This window comes from Macrotis lagotis, chromosome 1, assembly GCF_037893015.1.
Source record: "Macrotis lagotis isolate mMagLag1 chromosome 1, bilby.v1.9.chrom.fasta, whole genome shotgun sequence".
NCBI classification, from domain to species: Eukaryota; Metazoa; Chordata; class Mammalia; order Peramelemorphia; family Peramelidae; genus Macrotis; species Macrotis lagotis.
The window spans coordinates 275,863,038-275,878,846 of NC_133658.1; the positions used below are offsets into that span (position 1 = coordinate 275,863,038).

At 34.6% G+C, this 15,809-nt stretch overlaps 1 protein-coding gene across 1 annotated transcript in view; it reads left to right on the top strand.

The window, feature by feature from the left end:
- MYT1 (myelin transcription factor 1) overlaps positions 1 to 15,809 on the top strand; it is a 191,303-nt gene that overhangs the window by 97,399 nt on the left and 78,095 nt on the right. Inside the window, 2 exon segments of the mRNA XM_074210533.1 lie at positions 73 to 127; positions 1,697 to 1,727. Of these exon segments, the coding sequence (XP_074066634.1) occupies positions 73 to 127; positions 1,697 to 1,727 (86 nt within the window).

The window sequence follows — 15,809 nt, forward strand, 5'->3', positions numbered from 1 at the left end:
GTTCTTTCCTTTCACTCAGTGCTTTGGGTGAGCCTTCTTGCTAATGCTTTTCTTATTATTCTTTTATTCCAGATGAACTTAGAAAATGACGACAAGAGAGCTCGCACAAGATCTAAGGCAATACGAGGTGAGCATCTGCTGTCCCTATGGGGTTCCCTGGGCAAGCCCAAACCCTTATCAGACCTAGGGAGAGTCTAGCAATGAGCATCTGGTAGAATTGCTTTCAGACCAGAGCATTCTTCCTTAAAGTTTCAAGTACTACTTTTGCCAAGTACTCCCTCCTTCCAAGAACAAAGGCCAACAAACACTTATGTTCCTTGCATTCCATTTGTCCCCTACCCCTCTATCCTCTTCAAACTTATGCACTTAGTTTCATGGGAATTTTGATAGCTTCAGATCAGTTACAGTGCCTTTCATCCATGTGCTCTGCCAGGAGCTTTGAAGTCGGACATCCAAGGGAAGCTGGCTGAGGGGTGCATGCTGGGAGCAAACAAAGCTGCCTAATACAGGGACCAGGGATTTGTTCATTCAGAGATTGATAATCATTTGTTTCCTAGCTTGAAAATTATATACAGAAACAACATTTTATTCATTAGTTTCTTTTTCTAACCCAAAAAGCAAATCTTAGATTCTGGACCTACATTTTGGGGGATGTGGGATAGGGTGGTATAGGTCCAAGATGGAGACACAGGAGAAATAAGAGAGAGACTTTGTTTCCTGGGTGTCCTGAAAATATTTATCACATAAATCCTGTGGCTACATGTTTCCCTAACTCAGAGCCTTGTTCCTGTTCAAGTTGTTCTGGTTGTCAGTGTCACCAAAAAGTAAATATCACTCACACTGCAAAACTACTTCCAATCAAAAGTTGATTTTGTGATGTGCACAGCCTTCTACAAAGGGATAAAAGACCACTGGATGTGGAACTTGCCTCAGATGCTAAATCCTAAATTACAGAATAGATATAGAACAATATGATCATCACATGTCATATTTGTTCTTCATCCTAACCATGTTGGTTAGGGTCTGTTTGAGATGAAGGTCATTTCTTGCACCTTGTAATTTAGGAGCTATTTTATCTTTCCACTTGGATTTGAGCATCCATTTATCATAAACAAGTAACCATTTAGCCTCTCTCTGTTCTAGTTTGCATCTGGCAAATCATGTTTCTGGTGAGTAAAGGGTGAATAATGCCACCTGAAATCAGAGTCATAAATACCATTACCAGTCCAAATAATAAGTGCCTTGGCAAAGTCAAAACCTGCTAGTCACTTCTTCCAGAGTGTCCAGTTCCCTAACAAGCAAGGACAGGAGTACAGGAATTCTGCAGGTGTGGTATGAATTGAAGGGCTTGTTTCCTTGGACTTCAATTTACAGAGTTAAGAAGAAGAAGCCACAGAGTTTGGAGACAAAAATGGTTATGGTCTAACTATATATATGGACTTTAGTTTTAAAGGGAGAAATGTCAATTCAAGTAACTTGTTTCATTGTTCACACATATGGGGGAGGAACAGTTTGATATATGAATAATAAGTGATCCTCATCCTTTGCAATACATTTTTGTACATTTTGTAAAATGATATACATTCTGAGAATCCCAGAGGAACATTCTACTTTGCAAACCTCTAATGAAGTAATATGTATTTATTCTTTTAACTCTTCTGTTTTTCTTTCCTGTTTTCCCCATTCCCTTACCTAGTGCCCACGGAACTCATAGGACAGGAGGTGAGGTAAGAGATGTTCCTTGTTGACCATCTACATACATTCTGAGGAGACCGTGGAACAAGCATCGTTTCAAGTGGTTCTGGTTTCAGTTTCTGATGTGCTGGGGAAATTTGGAAAGTTTAGTTATCCTCCTATTAAAACAAATGTTCATCTCCATATCCAGGAACTATGTCAGTAGAATGATGACAAAGCTTGACTCTCTCCCTGTTTATGCAGAGTGAATAGAGTTTTTGATTTGGAGCCAAGAAGACTGAATTTGAATCCTACCTTGTGTTTTTATTAGCCAAGTCACTCTGGGCAAGTCATTTAGCCTCTCTGGGTTTTACTTTTCTTTTTTTGTAATACTTCTTTCATAAGGTTATTGGAAAGATTGAATGAGATAATGTATATAAAATGTATTTTGAAAATCTTAAGTAGTAGTAGTAGTGGTATAAAACCCTCTTCTACACCCAAAAATCATTATTTCAGTTAGGAATTTCTTTATACCTGTCTGCCTCTAGCTATCTAATTTTTAGTTCAGGAAATGGAATGAAAAGGATAAAACCAGATGACAGGTCAAAATGTCCCCAGTGTGACAAATTGTCTCCCATCCATGGCTCTCAGGACCTTGACTGACTACAAGGACAACCCCAGCATCAGTCCTTGGTATGTGCGCATACACACACATAAGCACACAGACTGTTATGTCAGTCTTTATATTGGAAAAGGAATAAAATGGCCTAGTAATGTTAATTTTGTAAGGAAATTTGTGTCAGAGGATCTGAAGGCCAAGTTAAGCCATTCTGAGAGAATAGGTTCTATTCTAAGAAGTGTGGCTTCTAGTGACTTAGGATGAAAACAATAATCTTGTTCACTAGTGAGCAAGTGCTTTGACTAAGTACAGCTGTATTCCTTCTGTAATTATCTTAATAGATCCCAAGTAAAATCTCAGACATCCTAAAAAGCAGAAGTATTGTACCTAAAAGTGGGAGATGAATTTCATTTTCCTAAGTAGTGTAGCTTATTCTTTTCCCCACTGTTTGGTTTAGGGAATGAGAAATAAGAAAAGAAGAACACAGTTCTGTGTACATGGGGTTATTTTTATCATTGATACACTATCCACAATTAGGAAATGAGATTGAAGAAGATAAGAGAAAAGCATGGCCATTTTTCAACCTCCATTTAGTCTTTTTTCTTGCTTCAGGAAGGGTGAGATAATGTAAAGAAAAATGTTTTGAAAACATTAAGACATTATATAAGTTGAATGAGATAATTATAGGTAACTTCAGATGAAAGTTAAATTCAAGGAGATGTGAATCCTTAGATGGCCCAGCACTTTTAGAGATTTGTTTTTAGGACTTCAACAGAGTCAAATATGAATTCAATTTAATTCAAGAAAGGAAAGAAGGGAGAGGAAAGAGAGAGGAGAGGAGAAGAGAGGAGAGAGGAGAGGGGAGGGGAGGGGAGAAGAACTAGGAAGGAAGGGAGGAAGGAAGGAAGGAACAAGGAAACAAAGAAGAAAGAAAAATTGTCCCTTATCATAGAAGAACTTACATTCTATTAGCCATATATTAGACAGTTGGATTAAATGACCTATCCCTGAGATCACTTCTAACTCTAGCTTAATGATCCTATTTACATAAGTATAGATGCAAAGCAAATACGAAGTAATAAAAACATAATTTCAGGTGGGAAAGAAGGCTAGTTGATGAAATAAACAAGAGGTATCTCTCAGACCTATCAGTCTGATATCTTAGGAGAGAGAAGTGCAAACTAAAGGAAGGAGGAAAAGATGTTACATCTCATTTAAAAAGTAATCCCACTGCATCTTTTCTTGGCAGGAAAACATCTTCTCTGTTGTTTCCAGCAGTTATCATTGCAAATAGACACAACTAAGATCTTTTTTTAAAACCATTAGAATTCCTAGACTGTGGAAAATTGTGGGCCTGCATTTTTCTCTGTTGTTTTCAATCAAATAACAGATTTTTTCTGTTATTTTCAGTTGTCGAATTACCTAGCACCCACCATGATCTGTGCTAGTGAATAAATAAGGAATACTAAGGTTCATCTCATTCTGGGAGGAGGAAGCAATAAATACATATTGATATGTTTATATAATGATATACATATTATATATATATATATATTATATAATGATAGGTTATACATATAAACTAATGGTAGTTTTTATGTATTATAAACTATCATTTTTCTTATTTTACTCTTTTTCTGTCAATGGTTTTTATTAGGCATTTCTCATAGCAACTGGCACAATCTCATTCAGATAATAATTTCATTTTGGATTTATAATTTCCCTTCTTCCCAAGAAATTAAGCATGTTCTTTTTGTTTCATATCACCTAGCATTGTGATTCATCTGTGCTTTTTTAGATGACAACATATGTTTTGAGATGTAATTTAAACTTCTTAAGAACAAAGGAATGTTTTGGTTTTGTCTTAATAGCTTCAGTGCCTAGGACAATGCCTAATACACAGTAAGAACTCACTAAATGTTTGTGAATAAATAAATGAATTTGTCGTAATGAGAAAAAGAAGAACCAGGGAAGTTGAGAATAACTTAAGGAGTCATTCTAACTGCTAAATGGTGCAGGGGATAGAATGTCAGGTCTGGAGTCAGGAGGCTCTGAGTTCAAATCCAACCTCAGATACTTCCTGGCTACATGACCCTGAGCAAGTCCCTTAATCCCCCAATTTTCTCATCTGTAAAATAAGTTGGAGAAGGAAATGGCAAACCACTCCATTATATCTGTCAAGAAAACCTCAAATGGGATCATGAAGAGTCAGCCATGACTGAGATGACGGAACAACAACAACAAGGAATTATACAGTCAGTAATGGGGCTGGAACTAGAAGCATCTTTTGAGTAGTGATTAGTCAAAATATTTAGCACTGTGAACATCTGCCTCTCTTTTCTTTTTGAAGAGAAGCAATACAGTACAGAAGGTAGAGCATTGGACTGAGAGTCACGAAAACCCCAATTCAAATCCAGTTTCTGACTCTAGCTTTCTGATCACAGGCAAACTGTTTATCCTTTCTGAACCTTGAGGACCCTCCAAGACTATGATAAACACAGATTGTGATCTGCATTCAGAAAGGAGTTCCCACATGGGGAAGTTAATCAGTGCCAAAATCAAAGATCTTTGAGCACATGTCCATGCTACATGATCAAAAGAAGACAGTATAAATGTTAAATTAATGCATTCAAATAAAACTTATGCAGAAATTAATGTCGCATTAATGTTGCACACAACAGTTACTATGTGCATCATAATTGCCCATAAATGGAAACTAGTTCTCTTAAATGACTGTAGTGAATTTTATGTAAACGCTAGAAAAAATTTTTTATTTTTGTAAGTTCTATTGCTATTTATAAGAAGCATCAATGATGACAATTTCTTCTGATGCCAAAATTTCACACATGCTAACATTCACACTCAAAATAAAAGCAAAGGTCTTTGATCTAACTTCCCAGCCACAAGAGTTTCCTGTAATGTTCCAACCCCCATAGCCAAGGCTTGAGGTTCTCTATGTTGTTTCTACCAAGTCTCTGAATCCTCCTCCATCATATACCCTTCCACCAGAGAGACCTTTGAACAGCAGTCCTATAGTATTCCATTTGAAATATTGAAGGACTTGAGTGAAAGTGCTTTTAGAGAGCAAATAATCTAGAACACCAGGAGTGAGGTTATGCCTGCTAGGGAAAAAGCTAAGGGGCCTGGGCAGGGAACAACTGGTGCTGAGAATGGGACAAAAAGAGACCATGATGAGAATGGGTCTTAGCTTCTCAGCACTGTATATAATTGGAGAAGTATTATAGATCTGAAATTGAATGAACATTATTTGGATTTTTAAAGCTAGGAAGAGGATAGTCTTTAAATTTAATGTCAATAAACTTGATTCAGGGGCAGCTAGGTGGCGCAGTGGATAAAGCACCGGCTCTGGAGTCAGGAGTACCTGGGTCCAAATCCGATCTCAAACACTTAATAATTACCTAGCTGTGTGGCCTTGGGCAAGCCACTTAACCCTATTTGCCTTGCAAAAAAACCCCTAGAAAATAAAAATTAAAAAAATAAACTTGATTCAACTTTCTAACAAAATTCTAGTATTATCAAAAGAATTGTATGTAACCATATAGATAGGAAAATGGTGATCCCTAAGTGCTAGTCAGCTTCAGGCAATCAAGAAAATGATTTGCTAGACTAATCTAACTTCTATTCTGATATGGTTACTAGATGAGTAGACTAGGGGAATGGCATACACATAGTAAAACTGGATTTCAGTAAAGCATTTGACAAAGTCTTTCATCTTATATTTTTAGAAAAGACAGAGAGATGTGGATAAGATGTTAATAGACAGGTGGATTCAGAATTGGTGGAGTGGCTATATATATAAAGATTATCATCATTAATGGGTGGAATTGAAATTGGAATGGAAGGTCTCTAATATAGTGCCCCCAGGGAACTGTCCTTGGTCCCCCAAACTGTTAAATATTTTTCTCAATGACTTGATAAGCACTGACAGTATGCTTATTAAAACTATAAAAGATACAAATATGAAAGAGACTGCTAGCACATTGGATATTAAAATCATGATCTCAAAAGGACTAGAATGATCAGTCAAATCTAATGCTATGGAATTTTGTAATTATAAATGTAGAGTTTTAGACTTGTTTTTTAAAAAAGCATACAAATTGCATCAGATACAGTATGTGGTTGTAAAATCATTCTTATGGAAAAAATCAGCATTGGATATGATGGACTGGGAGCTAAATATGAGATAAAAGTATGGTGTCATAAAAAATGCATTCTTACTTTAACATATTAATGAATCTCTGAGCTCAGTGGCATTTCTTCATTCATGTCTTCTTATTCTGTTTAATTGTTGTCCATATCCTGACATAAACTTCTTAAAGGGGAGTTGCAGGAGGGAACATTTAATGTAATCTACTCATTCATTATTACTTACTTTTGTCACATGACTGATATCACCAACTTTTCCCATAAGATATATTCTTGATGATGTCTTTTGCATAAAAGTCATCATTGATAAAATGTTGAAACTTGTTTATGTTCACAATGTATTTTTTTTTAGGTTTTTGCAAGGCAAATGGGGTTAAGTGGCTTTCCCAAGGCCACACAGCTAGGTAATTATTAAATGTCTGAGGTCAGATTTGAACTCAGGTACTCCTGACTCCAGGGCCGGTGCTCTATCCACTATGCCACCTAGCGTAGTGTATTTCTATTATCCTTTGAATCACCTATAATTAACAAAGGTTCATCTGGGTTCCTGGTGTTAGATGGATGGTCATGTGATGTTAATGGGAGAAAAACAGTACTAAAAGATAGGTTTTTGCCACAGGAAGGAACCAGGGAAAATAGTAAGTTCCCAAATATGTTATAGTCTGGTTTTCTCTTATTCATTTTAAAACTGAGTTCAATCTTAGTGCTGCTACAAGCTATATGAAACAATTTACTGATTTGACTATCCAACTGCATACCATAATCTGAACATTATAAATCCTTCATTTGTATGTTTTTTTTGCATTATGAATTATAAGGCTGACCTTCTGAGTCAACACTGAGTTTATCGAGAAGGTTCTATAGCAGTGGTGTCAGACTCATATACAAATAGATTCTGGCAGGCTGCATCTTGGCTTTTAAATTCCCCCCACACATTATCATTATATATGTCATGTTGTATTTTTACTTTTTTAATTTACCAATTACATTTTAATCCATTTCTGCAACTAGTTTGCCACCTCTTGTTTCTAATAAATCAGAGCTCAATGAAGTAAAAATGATAGCATCTAATAACAGGAGAATCTGTAGAATATTTCCATTAAGAGTGCATTTCTCTTCTCTGAGGACATTGCTCAGAAGATCCTTAATGTCACTAGTGAGTATTTTTGGTTAGAACCCAACTATAATTATATTCAAAATAAAAGGGATAATATTAATCCTCATGACAACCCTGAAATATAGATGCTAATATTATTCCCATTTTTCAGATTAATAAACCAATACAAACATAAGTGATCTGGCAAGGGTTGTATATCCAGTAAATATCTGAGGTGGAATTTAAATTCAGGACTTCCAGAATTCAGGTCCAGTGCTTTAACATGAAATCATAAAAGACATTCAGCTGGGGTGGCCCTAAAGATCATTTAATTCAATTATATAGAAGAAGAAACAGAGATTGAGTGATTTGTCAAAGGCTGAACAGATAATAAGAAACTGAACTACGAATCAAATCAAGGTCCCACTGGTAAAGTTAATCATTCTTTTACACCAAGAAATCAGGGTGTTAACTTTCTGCATACTTTGTTACTTTTACAATTATTTCTGTATCACATCAGTGTTAATACTACCTTAAAGTGAGTAACTTATATGTATGTATATATATATATATATGCATACACACACACACACACACACACACACAGACACACACACACATATCCTCATTCTCTAAAAAAAAAAATCCCATATTTTTCCTTCAATTCTATCTTGGTCAGGCCAGTTCTGGAGAAGTCTGTTTAGTTCCTGGTACCACATTATGGGAAGTATAATGGCAAACTAGAATGCATCCAGAATGGGTAAACATAATGTTTAGAAGACTGAAATTCATGCCATGTAAAGATTAGTTGAAGAAAGTGACAATATTTAACCTGGAGAAGAGAAATATTGGGGTAGGAGGAGGAGTTTTCAAATTTGAAGGAGATTAAAATTATTTTACTTATCCCCCAGAATTAGGAACAGTGAGTAGAAATTGCAGAGACTAATTTTAGCTTGATTTAATGAAAAACTTTGTAAAAATTAGAGCCACCTTGAAGTAGAATGGATTCTTTCTATTCATGAAAGTCTTGAAGAGGAAGTTGGTTGGTCACTTCACAGGGATGTGGTAGAAAAAAGCCTTGTTCAATTATGTGTTTCAACAGCTCATCTTGAGAATCTTTGCCACAACAGAAAATTCACCAATTATTATTTTTGTATATATTGTTTCTTTTTTCTATATCTTTGACCTTTTGGGAACACTATACCTAGTAGAGGTATTATTAAATCACAAGGAACGCATGAGGTAGTTGCTTTGGGGGATAGTTCCAAATTGCTTTCCAGATATTTTGACCAAATCATAGCTCTACCAATAGCATTAAGATTCCTACACTCCCAACAATTGTCATCCTCCTTTTTCTCCCTCATCTTTTCCAATCTTATGGGTATGAAATAGAACCTCAGAGTTTTTTAAATGAGCATTTCTCTCTTTTTCTTTTCTTATTATTCTGTGCCTTTCTTGAAAGGGAATGTGGCTGGAGAGCTGACCCTAAAGTCAGGAAAACCTGTGTTCAATTCTCATTTCAGATACATTCTGATTCTTTGATAATGGGCAAATTACTTTAAAGTGTTCTAAGCAATTAAGATTATAAATTGCAGAGAAAGGGAGAATTTGCATTGGTCAGTGCAGTTATTTTTCTTATCTGTGAGTTTTCTTTAACAATAAAATCACAGATCTAGTCTTTGTCCCTAATAATTTAGTAACATGGAACATTTTCTAAAGTTGTTGATGTCTAGTCATTCTTATTTTGAAAACTGCCTATCCATATCATTTTTTAGGGGTTTTTTTTTGGAAGGCAATGGGGTTAAGTGCTTGCCCAAGGCCACACGGTTAGGTAATTATTAAGTGTCTGAGGTCAGATTTGAACTCAGGTACTCCTGACTCCAGGGCTGGTGCTCTATCCACTGCACCACCTAGTCGTCCCCTATCCATATCATTTTATCATTTTTCACTTAAGGCATGATTCCTGTTCTTATATATTTGCATCTTTTTTCTATGTATCTTATAAATCATACTTTTATCAGAATAATTTACTGAAAATGCCCCCATAACTATTTTCCTTATAAATTCAATTATGCTAACTTCATTTGTACAAAAACTTCAGTTTTCTAGAATTAAAAATGTTGATTTTGTCTTTTATGATAATTCTGTTCCTTTTCTAGTTGCAAAAAGTACTTTCTCCTCTAATTTGTTTAAATGGCCTTTTACATAGAGATCTTGAACTATTTGCAGATTATTTTGGTATATAGCATGAGATATTGATCTAAATTGAATTTCTAACAGATTACTTTCTGGTTTCCCTAAAATCTTTTTGTAAAATCAGGAGTCCTTACCTAGTTCTGGGTGTCCTTGTGTTCATAGAACATTTGCTATTAGTGATATGTTAGAGCACTTGATAAAGAGGTAAAAATATCTGTAAAAATACTTTTGGAATAAGAACATATCACTTCCCTGAACAATAGTAAGAGTGAGAATAACTGCTTTCAGTTGGATTTGTTGTAGTTGTCAAAGAATAGTTTACTTCCATATGAAGTCTATGAAAGGAATGGGATGAAAAGGCCTTCCATGACCTACATATGAACTCAGTCAACAATATGTTTTCAAAAAAAGCTTTAAATAAATGACCGACTCATTCATATTTACTGTTGGAAAGAAAGAATTTATAGTAGCAATTCAGGACCAGTTTATTGCAATCAGAAAATACAGATAGTTCATACTTAAGGAGTCTAGAATTAGTAATTAATATGAATTACATAAGGAAAGAGTAAAAACTGCAACATGACTCTGCAACCTGGGAAAAAATACCTAAGAAAATGAAATAATCATCATTCCAAAGATTGCTATCTTTTAGGGACTAATAGACAACATATCTCCTTATTATCAATGTATCCTTCAAAATACTTTTGATAATTCAAAAACTGAACTGTACTTTATTCAAATCATTATCACAGACAGAACTATGTCCATAATTATTTGAATATAATATTTATCCATTAAACTTTGGAACAATTTTAAATTGATGTCACCCTATCAAATAATCATAATCTTCAAACTACATGGATTGAAAAGTTCTCAAAATGTAAAGCCCTAAAAAAGAAGGTAAAATAATGTGGAAACAGAAACACATGTAAAGCATTCCTGTCGTCTTGTCTCTTGTTAGAGTTGTACTAATGCTTTTAGGGAGCTTTCAAAGGATGATCTTCCATCTTAATACTTTTATTAAATTTAAAAAGCAATTACTCCATCCATGAATGCTATATATTATAGAATATTAACTATAAAAAAATGAAGAGCAGGATAGCAATTTGCCAAAAGAGGTGAAAAGGAAAAAGCAATTAATAAGCACTGAATATGGGCCAAACACTTTATAAACATTCTCTTCACAACAGTTCTGTGAGGGAAGTGGTATTATTAAATCTATATTACTATTGATGAAAACTGAGGCAGACAAACATTAAATTATTTGCCCAGGATCATACAGATAATAAACATCTGAGTACAATGTAAACTCAGGTCTTCCTGAGTCCAGGCTTAGTACCCTATATGTTGCATTACCTTGCTGCCACAGCAGAAATTATCCAAAGACTACTTCTATCTAAATTCCAATAAAATAAATTAGAAAGATGAAATGAGATGATGATCGTGATAATAATGAATATATATATATATATATATACATATACATATACACACACACATACTTACATTTCTTATGTTCCTTAGTATCTGGAACTTTTTTTGTACATATTAGGCACTTTGAATACATTTTAAAATTGAATTGAATTGAATTGAAGAGCATACAAGAATAAAAGGGTATAAATGAATAGTTCTTGAAAGCATTGAAAGCTGTTAATGATTATAAAACTTCATTAAATTACTATTGATAGGAATGCAAATAAAAACAATTCTGAACTTTTATCCCATACCTAAGAAGTTTGAAAAAAATGAAAAATAATGAAAATAGTTAATGTTAGACTTAAGGAAAGTAAGTATAACATACTGTTAGTGGAACTGAAATTAATCCAGACTTGTAAAGAAATTGGAAATTGTGCTGAAAATGTCATTAAATTATGCACAACTTTTACCCAGAGATCCCATTGTTAAGGTATACATTCCAATTAAGTCAAAGTCAGAAATCCCATATATATCAAACTATTATAGTAGCCTTTTTTTGGTAGTAAAGAGCTGGAAATGAAGTAAATGATCATTGATTAGGGGAATAGTTTCAGAAATTATGGTATGTGAATGTAACAATACTACTGTACCCTAAGAAATTATGAACATAGAGAATCCAGAGAAGTATGTAAAAAAGTTAAATGAATTGATACAGAGTAAAGAAAGCAGAAGCAAGAAAACATCTATAGAGTAACTGAAACAATGTAAATGGAAAGCGCAAAACCTAACATTGCACAGTGTAATTAGAATTATAATGGTTAAGCTTGGCTCTGAATAAGAGTTGAAATAATGTATCTCTCTTCCTTGTTTGCAAAAGTGGGAGCTCTGAATATTGAATAAATGGGAATATTGAATATATTGTCAGATTCATTTAATGTGTCCATTAGTTTTGCTGAATTACTTTCTTCCGCCCCCCCCCGCCCAGGTTGTCTGGGGCAGAGAAAGAGAAGGTATATATTTGCAAATAAATGTGAAATACAAAGAAAAATATATTACCCCCTCAAAAAAAGAAAAGGTACAGATAGAGGATAAAGGAAAGAACTAAAAGGGAAATGTTTCATATTACCTCCAGGATCAAATATAAACCCTCTGTTTATCCTTTAAAGCTTTTCACTAGTTGATCAATTATTACCTTTTTTTTTTTTAGGGTTTTCTTTTTTGGTAAGGTAGTGGGGTTAAGTGATTTGCCCAAGATCACACAGCTAGTAATTATTAAGTGTCTGAGGTCAGATTTGAACTCAGATACTCCTGATTCCTGACTGGGTGCTCTACCCACTGCGTCACCTAGCTGCCCCTACTTCTTACCTTTCTAATCTTAACTTTTTACTTCATTCTGCCTATTCTATGCTGTTCCTTGAACAAGAGACTCTGTCTCCTGACTACATTTTCTTTAACTGTGAATTATGCCTGAAATACTTTCATTCCTGACTTCTTTGTCTTCCTTCACATCTCAACTAAAATCCCACCTTTCTGCAAGTGTTTTTTTTCATGCTAGTGCCTTCCCTCTGTGAGAATCTCCAATTTATACTGTATACATCTTGTTTGTACATAGTTGTTTGTATGTCATCTCCCCCCATTAGACTGTGAACTCCTTGAGGATAGAGATTGGTTTTGCCGCCTTTTTAATAATCAGAACTTATCACAGTGAGTAGCATATGATTGTTGATGTTGAAAGTGGGTACCAAGAAATTGGGAGAGTCTGTGTTCATATTCTATGCTAGGATTTAGAGTAAGTCAGTAACTTTAGATACTGGGCATTCTGCCATTGAAAGAATCCCTGGAAGTAAAACCATTTTCTCAAGTTTTGAAAGAATAGAAGTAAAAACAATTCTTCAAGAAAGATTTGTTTTTATTAAATAGTCTCATTAAAAACTTTATGAAAGAAGAAATCAAGGACATCTCCAGCACATTAGGTGGACTTTTATGGTAAAGAACATGAACAAGAATCATACAAGATAGGCAGGCCTGGATGAGATGCAACCTACACTGTAAGAGAGACTAAATCAGTGAGATCACAGATACATAATAAGTATTTGAGTATTTATAAAGGAAGAATTATCACATGTAAAAAGATAACCTTTCAGAAGTGTCCATCTGTAATGGAATTAGCATTGAATGTGAAGTCAAAGGAACTGGGTTTGAATCTTGACTAGCTATTTACTATTTCTATCACCTTGGGCAAATTATATCCCTTTTTTGGAACTCAGTTGCCTCAACTATAAAATGAGATTAAGAAAGATATTTCTAAGGTTCCTTCCAGCTCTAATCCTAGTATCCAATATACTATGTTTATAACTTCATCCAGAGTATCCAATGATAATATAAGTGTTGGCAACAAAGCTCAGATCATCATACTAAAGACAAAATTATAATCATTGACATGTTGTACCTTTATTCTTTTTTTTTGTTTTGTTTTGTTTTTTGCAAGGCTATGGGATTAAATGACTTGCCCAACGTAGGGCAAGGTAATAAGCAGCTAGGTAGTAAGTATCTAAAGTCAGGTTTGAACTTAAGTTCTCCTGACTCCACAGACATGCTGTACCCTCACACAAAATCCCACCCTACCCTACTTTTTACTTAATAATGAGATGGCATTGGACTATGTGAGTCTTGACTCTTTGTTCTCCACCATTGTTGACAGTTTTTCCTTAATCTCTGAAAGTCTTATCTCTATATATTTACTAAAGAAGAATGATTTCATTAAAGTTGTAAGGAAACTGAGTTCAATGATAACTGCTGTCTTCGTTTCCTACAAATTCTCCTTTACTATAAAAAGTTTTCAGGTTCCTGAGTTCTACTTACTGGAGAGACAGACAGGAGAGGGGCAAGGAATTAGAGTTACAGACTCCATCAAAAGGTGCTTACCTTATTGAAAGGACAGTCTGTGTTATAAAGAGGACAGTAATAAAAGCAAATGGAATGTAATGCTGTTTATTGAAGGAAGGAACAGTGGTCTGGGTCTGAGGAGACTCCAACACTGGATAATTGGGGAGCACACTGTTTGTAGGACAAATGCTACAAGATAGTAGAGTATTGAGGTTTTCATAGGGTTTGACAGTCATTTGAGGTCTCCATGGATTCAGAGTTGTTTGGGGTTTCTATGGAGGTTAAACTTTGTTTTCTCAGGAAATAATATATATATGAAATTTCTCAAGGTTCAATTGGGCAAGAGTGAAACCCAGGTCTGGATTCAATACTTATTTATCAGTGTATTTGTGAGAGAGGAAGAAGGCATAATGTCATTTACAAAAGGCCTGAATTAATCTTTTGCCTGCTCTAATCAGGACAAATTGCAATATTTTGTTTCTGTGCTTGTGTGAATGAATGTATGTGTGTAGGTCCTATATAAATATTTAGCATGGATATATAAAGAGACAAAACATAGATATTCTTCCTTTTCACTATACCTTAATTTTTATTAGAGAATATAGATCTAGATATCTATATATTTATTCTTTTATTAGAGAATATAGGTATATATACCTACTATATATTACATATATACATATATATATGCCTACAATGAAAAGGGAGGATTTTAAATGTTACACTATATTTTGATCTAGATCATTTTTGACTTCTACTGTGAAAATGATAACTTTTCTTAGAACCCTCAGGAAGCCTCCATTAGCAGCTGTAGTTGCTATTTTAAAGAAGGAAAAAAATGCCAGGAGAAGTCACTTGGGGGGGAAGGTGTTTGCTTGCTTTGTTTTTGTTAAATCTTCGTAACATGGAGGAAAGGGCTATTTTGAGAATTAAATTTCATAATAGATGTAGAGGGCTTTTCAAACCTTAAGCACCATATAAATGTAAGCTATGTTTAAATGATATGAGAAAGACAGAGACAGAAATGGAGACAGAGAGTAGAGAGACAGAGATAAATTTATGGTTATTTCATCAAACTGCATTTTTCCCAAAACCATAATTAGATTGTATTCAGAATCAAATATGATTACCTTGGCTTAAAGAATTCTATTCATCTCCACTGCTTCTTTAGCACTTTATGTGGTTTTCCTCCACAATTTTCCTTTTACTTTAGCATTAATCATTGGAGGTGGAGAGCTGAGGTCAGGGAGGTAGTTTTTTACTCCAATTCTTGGTTCTTCCTCATGGCAAAAGGAAAGAATTTTGGTGACAAATAATAGTAATAATGGATATTTATATTATATCTTAAAGCCAAATTTATATAAACTATCTTATCTAGTCCTCCTAATATCCTATGCGTTATTACAGATTAGGAAACTGAGGCTCAGAAGGTGAGGTGACTTGCTCAGGATAACACAGACAGAAAGTCCTTCATCTGGGATTTGGATTCAAGGTTTCCTGACTCCAAATTGATAGTTAAAGTCATTATGCCACAACTCTGTTAGGAGAAATGAATTATCTGACTACATCTTATTATTTCTGATCTTCAGCAAGAAAACCATACATAGGAGAGAAGGGAGACATGGAGGCACCTCATTTTCCTAGTCAGAACTCAGGACTAGGATCAGCTATGAGATAGCTTCCTACCTAGTCAAGAGGAAAAGACTTTGGGCCCTATTTGCAAAGACAGAATTTTGTAAAACTCTATGTGACCCA